Below are 10,975 nucleotides of genomic sequence, written 5' to 3' on the forward strand. Positions count from 1 at the left end.
CCGATGAGTCCCATCCCAGCACTGCCCTGGTCAGAGGTCATCGGTAAAACTGGTGATGGGTGAGGGCTCTGTGAGAAACAAAGCTGCGTCCAAACACGTTGAAATAACATGGTGAACTTGGCTCTGCATGGCTCCTTGGCTCCAGAGGCTAGCGTAAGCCTGTGATGGGTTTACATGCATTTTCGTGGCTACATACTGAATAAACGACTGAATGTGCTTCAGTGTGAGCAGTCCTGCACGGGCACTCATCTCCTGTTCAGAAAGGCAAAAGGCAGAACAGGGAACACAAAACCCCATCAGAAAATGTGCAATTATAACATAATTTAGGTTGGGAGGGACCTCTGGAGATCATTCCACTCAACCATGCTCAAAGCAGGGCCAAGTTAGGTTGTTCAGGCCTTGTCTGGTTGAGTTGTGGATATCTCCGTAGGTGGAGATCACACAGCCTGGTCAGGTAACTTGTTCCAAAATTTGACCACCCTCACTAGGAAGAATTTTCTTCCTTGTATCTAACTGGAATCTGTTTTGTTGCATCTTGTGTCCATTACCTCTCGTCCTTTTGCTGTGCATCTCAAAGAAGAGTTAGGGTGGAGGGGAGGAGAAGGTACAAGAAACCTCCACATATTCCTCCTTTATGGTGTGATCACCTTACAGCTTTGCAAGGGCTTTCAGGCAAGGAATAGCAGCCACCAAAATTGAGTGTGCCTTACTGCTGGGGAAGGAAGTGGGCGAGCTGTTTTCACATCTCCTGTGCAGCAATGGCCAACTCTTGCCATCTTCGCCAGCAGAAACGGTGAGGAAATGTCAGCCCCTACTTTGGCATTTGGCTATCAAGCCTTCAGTAGTTAATGCAAGCCCAGCCAAACCGAAGAGCCTGCTCTCTGGGACTCAGACTAGAGGAAGAGTAAGCAGTGCTTTCACATGAGGCAATAAAATTCAAGTAGGCTTTGTTAAATCATACAAATGATTGCTGGTCTGTGCTTTATATTTATCTAAGGAATTGATTAAGCACTGAGTTTTTTGGTTGATGACTGATTAAAAAAGTACGAGGATCACAATATATATTCTAGGAGTAGTTTGTCTTTACAGCAGAAGTACATTCACTCAGCTCTAACCTGACTTGTTTAATTTTAGTTGAAATACACGGTAATTCCTTTGCTCTGTTCTATACTCACTGCCTGGTTTTGGTTTTCTGTTTTGCTTCTTACAGCCCCAGCAGAGAGCTCTCCATAAACATTTCCAGCCTCTAAAGCTGCTGTCCTGCCACTTGATATGAAAGCGAACTTTCCTTCATGAAAAAAACCCATAATAAATGGCACTGCCAGAAGGTGACCATGGAGGATTGAAGACAAACTTGAAGTAAAATCAGCCCGCTGAAGATGATGTGTTCTGGGAAGACCTGGTTTGCTGTGGAGTAAAATTGTGGTGCATAATACCCAGTGCTAATTTGTTGAAAATGGTCATTGACAGACCTTTAGCTGGAAAATTTCTTCCAGTTTTCATCACTGTGCATAACTTTTGAGTTCCCTTTAGGGGACTGTCTATGCCCTTCACTAGAAGTCCTGTTTTAGCATGGCAACTACTGGATTCTTTTATTATGTATGCAGATGGCATGATGTTTTAGGAAAAACTTACAGCAATTCTCCGATCTCAGTGGATATGTTCACAATATTACACCCCGGTAGGAATGTAAACGTCTTGTATATGTTAGTTTTGCAGTCTAATGGTATTCTGTTAAACAATATCAGCACTTCATATGTGCTTTCTGCACAGAACTAGCACAGTCCATATATATATATAATGGTCTTTTTTTAAAATACTGAGGATACGTTTCAGTGTTTGTGCTGAGACTGCATCCAAACTGAAGTCCACTACTAGCATACCTTCACCAATTCACAGTAGATTGTGTAGATAGATTTGCACGTGGCAGAGGTGTGACTTCTTTTACGAAGACTTAGATAACAGCTGTCACAGAGGTAGCCAAGAACAGGGTAGGTTGAATGAGCTGTAGGACACTGTGTCTGCTCTCCCTCTCATCCACCAAATATCACAGGTTCTCGTTTCTAGTGTACCAATGTGTTTTCTTACTCGGCAAGGGAGAGGCAAGGGAGAGAGCCTTTCTCAGAGATCTGTGTGACCCTGGGTTTGGTCTACGACAAAACCAGAATAAACTGGAAGAATTCAGGTTCTTTATGCTGGCCACCATTATATTTTGGGCAGGGCTGGGGAATTGTAGTCCAAACCAAACTCTCTGAACAAGGTAAAGTGTAAGACTACACTTCTAAGGAGCAAGACACTCCCTTTGGAGAGGGCAGACTTCATTAACTTTTTCCACTTTCTATCCAAAACACTGTTTCGGTAGGAACTGGGAATAAGCAAATGGTTCCAATAAGCCTTTCAATGTACTGTAGCAGGCTCAAGACTGTTGCATTCAATCTGAGTGTTGTTTTTCGTTCAGTCTGAATGGCTGGCCTCATCTCTGGCTGTATCACAGCTGGCTGTGGTACTGTTTCTTCCATGGGGACTCAGTGGAATTAGTGTCTGTCCCTCACATCGGGACCTTCTTGACACACTGTATAATGAACTGATGCCATCAACATACTGAGGGGACTTACCTATTTGTTCCTTCTTTCTTTAATATCAAGGTAGCTTTTCGTGTATTTAAAGACCATCACTCTCTCCAGTCTGATAGACAGGTACTACAGAGTCACTGTTAGCATATATGCCAAACTGTGGGTGAGACACCATACTGGTGTGAAGATGCAGCGATGGAGAGAAGGTGCAGCTACATCAAGTCAAAGGGACCTTTTTAGAGGAAGCTCCTGTGTTATAGTTCTTAAAAACTATTGTACAGTTCATTGCTAGAGAATGGAAGGTCAACCACTGAGGGTGCCTGCACAACCAACAGATAAATATCGCTAGGGCTTAATTTTTTTCAGATGGGTATGGGCTTAGGTTTCAGCTCTCCACCCATCTCAGATTCAGCATGTTGGATATTTCTATAGTATTCATTCCAAAAGCAAATTATTTTTATTGACGACCAAGATTTTCAGAAGTCACTGGTGATTTCTAACCGTTTGGGTCTTTCCATGGGTTTTCAAATGGAGCTCCCAAGAATTACAAAGCAGTAAGCTTCTACATTCTCTTTCTGAAAATCCTGGTCCCTAATTTGAAATTAATTGGTGTAAAAAGTCTCCTTAAGACATAAGAATCTTTGCCAACAGCAACATTTGCACTTTTTAGAGTTTTTCACAGGGTTGCAGGTTGGAATCTGATACCAAGAGACCTGGCCATGTGCGTGGCACAGGTCCACTGTAAGCTTCAGCAAATTTTACAGCTCTTTCTGCTACAGGTTTTAAAAATGCGCTCTGGCAACTGACATCAATGTCATGTTGGTACAGCAATTAAAAAAACCCACTTTGATATAAGTTATTTTAAAAAGAAGGAGAATGCTATACTTCTGCAGTAGGAATTCTCTTATTTTACTACCCAGTGAAAAAATCCGGAATAATTTGAATGGTAAAACAAGAGTTTATCAGAGAGTGTTATCTTAAAAGGGCGTACGAGAAGAAGTTGAGTTAGGCAGAGAGCCACTAGAAGCATTTTTTGTATCAATGTTAGTTTTGAACATTTTCCAGTATATGGGCATGAATTTAGATGTGTGCATTTCTCCTGTTAAAACAGTTTGTTTTAAAAGCTTCCCTGGATTTTAGCTACGGTGACCTAGAAAAGCAGTGTTATAGGCCCTGAGAAATGTGAAAATCAAGTCCAGACCCTTGTGTAGCCAGACTCGGTGAGAAGTCTGCTGTAGGTGCCTATCGGACAAATCTCCTTTGAAGCTGGTGTAGGTCTCCATCCTACAGCCAGCCTGTGCATGTGGATAACTCCAAGCATAGTTCCCCTGAGCCCTGTGACACTTCTCACGTGTGTAACTGTCTGCAGGAGCCATAAGGAAATAACTGTACTTTTTGGCTTGTGTTTAACTATTCATCGTGTTTGGATTTTTTAATCACTGTTATTCTCCCAAAGTAGGCCATGCTTCCTCAGGGATATTTATGAAATTGTTCTACATCTACCGAACAACTATCTGGATCCCAGCATATTCTTCTGAAAACTTTTTAATATAAATAAACATGTGGGAGAGATTTTTGTTATTATGAATGGGGGCAGGTACTGTATTCTCGGAAAGGCTATTGAGTGCAGACAATCAAGTCTATTGCATTTTTTATGCCGAACACCTTATTAATAGCAGACACATCCGCTTTTGCCTGGGTCACAGGAACAGTTCAGGGGAAAGAATGCTTTATCTCTAGTCAATAAATCATTTATGTCGAGAGTGCCAAAGACCAAGTCAACATGAAAGGGAGCGAATAAGTTATTCCGGCAAAGGAAGTGAATTTAAATACGCTCAGAGCCATTAGTTCGGTGCAAAAGAGTAGGAGACTAATGCTATTTTCATAAAACAACCGTTATCAGCCTTGTGGAGATAGATAAATTCGCAAAGGCCAGTGCTGCCGTTATATTGATCACTAGTTATTATCTCTAATTATCTACCAGTACTGTGATCAGGACACTGTTCTCCCTGTGCAGACCTGCAGCCTTCCTCCAATGCCCGGTGCCTCTCCCTGCTGCCGTGCTCACCTGGTTCCTTTGTGTCAAGAAAGGTTGCAGCATCAGACCCCGCTAAGAAATGCTGACAGGGCCTCAGCCATCCCAGCTGCTTCAAACCATGGGAAGACCTGCGCTAGAAACCTGAAGGAATTGCTCACATCCGAAAACACACTGCAGCTGAAAGCATCCTTTGTGCTGTTTTGTTCCTTGTTTTTTAAATCTGCGTGGCTTTCTGTGCCTGAACACCCACCATTTATTCTGCTGAGGGAATTGCAGCCTTCCAGGAGGGGAGTTTGAAAAAGCTCTGCGAGCTCTTTGGTTTTGCCCACCCAGCTGCATGGCGATGCTCTACCGGTGGGTTCATCCCTCCCTGTCTGTTCCTTAGGGTAAGTAAGTGTTGTCACTCAACAGCAGCTGCAGCGTCGTTGAGGAAATCAAACCATTAAAAATGACAAAATTCTGGTTTTGTTTTGCCCTGTATTTTCAGAAGACCCCAGGCCAGACCCCCGGCAGACTTACATTGGCGCTACTCCATCAGAGTCTCCAGAGATGTGTTGATTAGTGCCAGCCATGGAGCCAGGCCTGGGGTGGTTTTTTTGTCATCACTAAAACTAACCTCCTTCCACCCGCCACAAAGCCACAGGATCTCAGTTATTCAAAATTGTCTCAGGCAGGCAAAGTAAAATCCTGCATCTTTCACGTGGGTCCCCTTTTAACAATTAACATCTCTGCCATCAGAGTCTCCTTGAATGGCCCCGCTGCAGGACTGTGCTGCAATTGACCCTGGTATATATAGACTGTGGTCAATAAGATTTTAATGTAAATAGAAAAGGTCCTCTGGTATAATTAAAATTGATGGGTGAGGGGGAAAGTACTACCAGCATTACCTGCAACCTCCTATAGTAAAATTCCGGAGAGTTATCTGGAGTGCAAAAAAACCCCACCAACATAACGTATGGGTGATTAGGCAGGCTCATGAGGATAAATCGGCAAGTAAGAAAAGTAGATGTTTGATGAGGGAAGCCAAAAAATGTATGTGAAGTCAGTGGCCAATAGGTTAGGGCTGGTAGACCAAAGGCTTTACATATATCCTGACAAATACCATTGTAGCAAAGCTAAGTCTGATGTTAGACAGGCACAGCACAGTGATTACTCACAGTACATGCAAAAACCAACAAATATTCTTGGTTTTTATTTGAAAGCAGTAGAAGGAGGGAGTCAGCTTGCACGTTAAAATGTAATTCCTCCTACTCCATCAGTAATTATGGGTAATATTAAGCAGCGACTATCCAAACATATTTTTAAATTTGTAGAACCATTAACTGAATCCAAAAGTGAAAGAAAACTTGCCTAGGACTCCTCAGAACCGGAAAGCATAAAAGAAGCTTCAAATGACACTAAAAACCCAGTAATTCAAAAGAATGAGTGATTTGACCCAGAAAACTAGAGGCTCATTAGCTTCCTATCAGTCTTAGGCAAAACCATGGTAAGGTTGATATGGCACAGTCGTTAAAGCAATTAAAAATTGATAAAACCCTCCAAATGATTTTCATAGAAATGTATCATGCCAAATAAACTTGCTATCATTTTTTGTGATATCAAAGCCTTGTTGATAAAAGAAATTCTGCTGGCATACTATACTTAGCCTCCTATAGATCATTTGATTCTGATAAAGAACAAAATAGCACAACGCAAAATCAATATCGCCCATATTAAGTGGATTAAAACCGATTACAAGCCAGATCACAAAAAATAGCTGTAAATATTAAATTATCATCAGGGAGACTATTTCTAATGAGCTCCTCCCAAGGTATGCTCTATTTTCAATATTCCCCCCAGGGAAAGAGAAAATTACTGTTGGCAGCAGCCAGAGGTGACAAAAGCAGGGGCTCAGTAAATAATGATATGGAGCAGGTCAGTGGTAGAGAGTAACCTGGAGGACGGCAAAGTCAGAAATCCCGGAGAGATGGCGGCAAGTCCCACTTAGAGGCATGGGGAGTACGTCTGGAAGAATATAGTGACTGTGAAGGTGTGATGAATAATCTGTTCAGCGTCAGCCCCAGAGATGCTCTTGCCAGCTGGGATGTAGGACCTGGCAGTAGCGATGCTGTTCCAGTTTGTTTGGTTACTGCCCGTCTTTCAAAAAGGGTATCGACAACTTGGAAAGATGATTTTCAATAGCTCCCAGTGTCATTCAAGGGCAGGAAAACAGGTCTTATTATAGTGTCAGCCTAATGAAGCTCAAGCTATTAATTTATCAGAGGCAATTTGAAGAGGTGACTTGATCTCCGTCTGCAATCACAATCTTCTACCTGGGCAGGGAAGTGCTATCTGAAGGCAGGTAGCTCTTTTATTTAGAAGAAAAGGGAATGATGTGCTCTACTGGTTGGAAACTGATTTCAGGCTAGAAATTAAGTGCAAATGCTCGACAGGGAGGATAATTACCCATGGAGACAACTTACTTAGTTACCTGGCATGTTCTCCATCACATAAAGTCTTTAAATGTATGCAGAGTATTTTTCTAAGTCAATAAGCTCTACCTCAAACTGAGATGCAGGCTCGGTGCGGCAATTACTGGATGAGGTTATTAGGCATGTGTTATGCAAGGATTAGACTAGATCATCAGATGTAAACTTCTAAATTAAAAATATCTTGAAGTTTCCAATATTACAGGAAGGCAGGGCAACCTATATCCATTTTTTCACACAAAATGGTCTTAATTTAAACAGCTTATGTGAACAGAGCTATGCTTGCCAGCATTTGGCCTGAGTGTCAGTAGGTCTGCTTGCAGTTGCAAGGTCCTTCTGTGCGTAATTAAAGGAAGAAAACCAGATAAGAAAGGACAACACAAACCCTTGGACATATAAAGTCTGTTGTCTTTCATTAATAACAGCCTGAGACAAAATGATGCACTCAAACGACGGGGCCAAGTGGAAGTGTAGTCTGAGCAAGGAGTAACAACTGTGGGTTTGCCTTTTAATTAAGGAGGTAGCATCTTGCTGGCAAGAAACAGATTTTCTTGCCTTCAACAACTGGCAGAGAAGCTGTGGTGCTGATTGAGAATTGTATTGTATCGCTGTGCAGCGGAACACAGTACATGAATTCCTTGCTTCAAAGACAGCAAACTGTTCCCGCTATCATGACGAGCCCCATCGGAGCCGGTTAATAAAGCCCTAGAAGTGAAACGACTTCAGTGGGACTACCCAGAGTAATGAGAGCTGCTCCCAGCGGTGGCTTTTTGCAAGATTGGGCCCTATTGCCATTGGCTGGTTTGAATGTTGTACCTTAGAAATAAGCAAAGGAGCGCTCGGCGTCTGATTCAGGTTTCACAAAACCGCTGTCAATAGATGTGAGGCAAGTACCAACTGTCAGAGCCACCTTCTACCGTGCTTCATCAGGCGGTGGGGAACAGCGCAAACTACAATGTACGTTTTAAAGAGTAAACAGTTCACGCAGACCAGAGAAACTATAAAAGCAATACTTACGGCAAATTGGTATTGAATCAACATCAAGAAGCTGAAACAAGAAGGGAGCTAGCTATGGCCATAGCTAAGAAGATAAAGATCTTTGGGGATTCTTGCTCTAATCCAGTGTGAAATCCTAAGAAAATGAGTTTGGTCTAGATTTATTGTTTAAAGAACATTGGTACATGCTGGCCGCCTGTCAAATAAATTCTGCGGATCACTGGCTTGTGTGCGTGATGGCTTACAAGTGTCCTCATGCTGCTGAGACACCTTGCAGCTTTGGGGGAGAGCTGTCCTTAACAGGCACGTCTGGGGTCAGGCTGGACGGAGAAGAAGCTGAACTTGCAAATGACTATATAACGTCTGCTTCTGCCATAGAAGTAGGATTGTCAGCATTATTATAACACAGCCAGGCTTAGTCTGAGAATGAGACGAAAAGCTCCTTTCTGATTTTAATTCCAAATATATAAATTCTTCTTCAGAAAAGAAAAGTCCTCTGTAGCTGTTGTCACATCTCTAATCACGTTACTTCTATTAAGCAGTTGCCTTGAATTCATCTATTTAATGTCATAAGTCACCAAATTAAATAGCGATACACAGGGTTTTTTTAAAGCAGGGAGATCGATATTGCAGCAAAACTGCATGTAAGCAATAAGAAGCTGTGCAGAGAAAAAAAAACAAATCGCAATCTGCCCCATCAGATGCTTAGGGGACTTGGTTGGTTGGTTGGTTTTCTTTATTGAGAGCACGGTTTTATGTCTAGACAGAGGTTTTCCCTACTGAGCCAGACTTCGGTCTCAAGACTAGTCCAGATAAAGAAATGTTTGGAGTCCTCTTACCACTTCACCGGCATCCCTTGTATGCAAGAGGCTCCTTCTCTGCTTTGCTTCTGAGAAAAGCACAGAGGGACATGAGCTTCCAGCCTATGCAAAGCATCTCAGGATGAGACCCAGATCTCAGCCTGCTCCCTGAGTCCCACGCCACTGACTGGGGCGGGGAATGGGGCCACGTTGGGCTAACCCGCAAATGAAGCCCAGTGTCCTGTGCCGTGCTGAGCGCTCTCTTGAAGCCATTGCAGGAGACACATTACCTTGCAGAATCGGACCCTGCGTTTCTGGGCACCAGCTGGGGTTGCTGCTGTCTGCTGGGCTTCCCCTAAAATAGAGATGAACTGCACAGGGCAATGTGCACAGGGGAATGACCAGCATTTCCCCAAAGAGGCTGCATGCTCTGAGGAGAAGACTCCTTTGCTTTGCACTAAGCTGCTGGGGTACTTGGTGAGCATAAGAGGCATATTTTTAACTTTCTCAGAGTTATTGCAGAACCTGAAAGTGGCAGGGACATGCTTTGGGACGTGCTGGGCTTTGTTTTCAGTTTCTTGTAGGGACTGTAGCTGTATCGACCTGCCTCACAAAATCATTTCTTTTTCACAAGTGGGGGGTAAGATGGCAGTAGTGCCTGCCCGACTGCACAGCGTAAACCAGCAAAGGGGGCTCTAAATTTGGGCTCCTCTGTTTTGAGGAGCTAAATTTAAGGTTGATTGAACCTGACTTTGGGAAGAGCAGATAGCTGGCAGCTGGAATGATAGCCACACCTGAGCTGTCTCCAAAAGTTGCCCCCAGATCCGTGGCCCATGTACGGATCAGATGCTGGCGCGGCGGCGGTGGCAGCGGCAGCTGATGATGGACACGAGCTGCAGGGAGCGAGGGGGAGGCTGCAATCAAGGTCCCGGGAATCTGGTGGCCTGATGGGGGAGAGCTGGATGCAGAAGGGCTGAGTGCAAGCTCATGGCCATGCTGTATGGTCAAAACGGTCTCTTGTAGCCGGCGAGTTGTGTCTGGTCCAGCTGCCTTTGGAGTCAGTGCTGGTTTACGCTCACTAAGGCAATACTCTAAGTCAGTGATCTTTTAATGTTAACTTGGTTGAAAATCTAGGAAAATGCCAGCACTCCAATGGTTAAAAAGCGACGCACTGTTATTCCTGTGGCTGAACTTTTTTAAGACGGAGCCAAACGAGATGGCATAAGACAAAAGTGTGCCTTTTTGTTTGATGTACACTGCATTTCCCCAGGCAGCCAAGGTGTTCATCTGTACACCAGTGCTTTTCTTCCCAAAACAAAAATTATCATGCAGTCTAATTTTTAGTATACAAAGTGGCCATCACTGTTAATTCTACCCTACAGTTTTTATATTTACTCTTTAATTCCTTCTGTTTTCAAAGATCAACAAAAAATAAAACCCAGGTGGGAGGGAGGAATTCTTTTAAACTATGAAATTAGAATCAATATCAAATTTTTGGTATCTTTGGGCATGATCTCTGGAAGCTTTGGATATCTGCTTTATCATTTTGTATATTTGACAATTTTGTACTCTGCATTGTTTGACTTCATTTGTGCATGGCGATGTATTAAAACATGGAATTTTTATTATACAGTAAAAGTACTTTGTTTGATTTAAACAAGGCCAGGGCTTGATCCGTTGCATGAACAGGAGAAGAAAAAAAAATAATAGAGGTTTTTGCCGGCAACCACTCTCACTTGACACTCTGACCGGTCTCTTTCGGGGGGTTTCCAGCACCTGAAGGTGGGCAAAGCTTTTCACCCACCCGCACGTCTCCTTCCCCAGCTGGGGTACTTCGGGTCTGTGCAGCGCTTTGCTGTACGGCGGTACAGGTGCTGCGTAAATGCAGCGTGCTCATAGATGTAACAGAAGGTGTTAACCGAGCAAAGGGCTCTGTTCTGCTCGGTTTGGGTGTAAATCCAAACCGACTGCGCTGACTTGGCTCTATTTACCCCCGATTCCGTGCGGCGGGACCGCAGGCAGACAGTGCACACTGTGAGGACGGCTTTCATTGCCTTCGTTTCTCAAGACTTGTGGGGAGGCCCTTGTAAGCAGCGACGC

The 10,975-nt window shown here is 43.5% G+C and overlaps 1 protein-coding gene across 1 annotated transcript in view; it reads left to right on the forward strand.

Moving 5' to 3' along the window:
* SAMD12 (sterile alpha motif domain containing 12) overlaps window positions 1–10,513 on the forward strand; it is a 183,896-nt gene extending 173,383 nt beyond the window's left edge. Inside the window, exon 6 of the mRNA XM_009321690.1 lies at window positions 1,211–10,513. Within this exon, the coding sequence (XP_009319965.1) occupies window positions 1,211–1,233 (23 nt within the window). The 3' untranslated portion in view covers window positions 1,234–10,513. The remainder of the gene's footprint in view (window positions 1–1,210) is intronic.
* The last annotated feature ends 462 nt before the right edge of the window (window positions 10,514–10,975 follow it).

The sequence above is a fragment of the Pygoscelis adeliae genome, unplaced genomic scaffold, assembly GCF_000699105.1.
Source record: "Pygoscelis adeliae isolate BGI_AS28 unplaced genomic scaffold, ASM69910v1 Scaffold111, whole genome shotgun sequence".
Taxonomy (NCBI): domain Eukaryota; kingdom Metazoa; phylum Chordata; class Aves; order Sphenisciformes; family Spheniscidae; genus Pygoscelis; species Pygoscelis adeliae.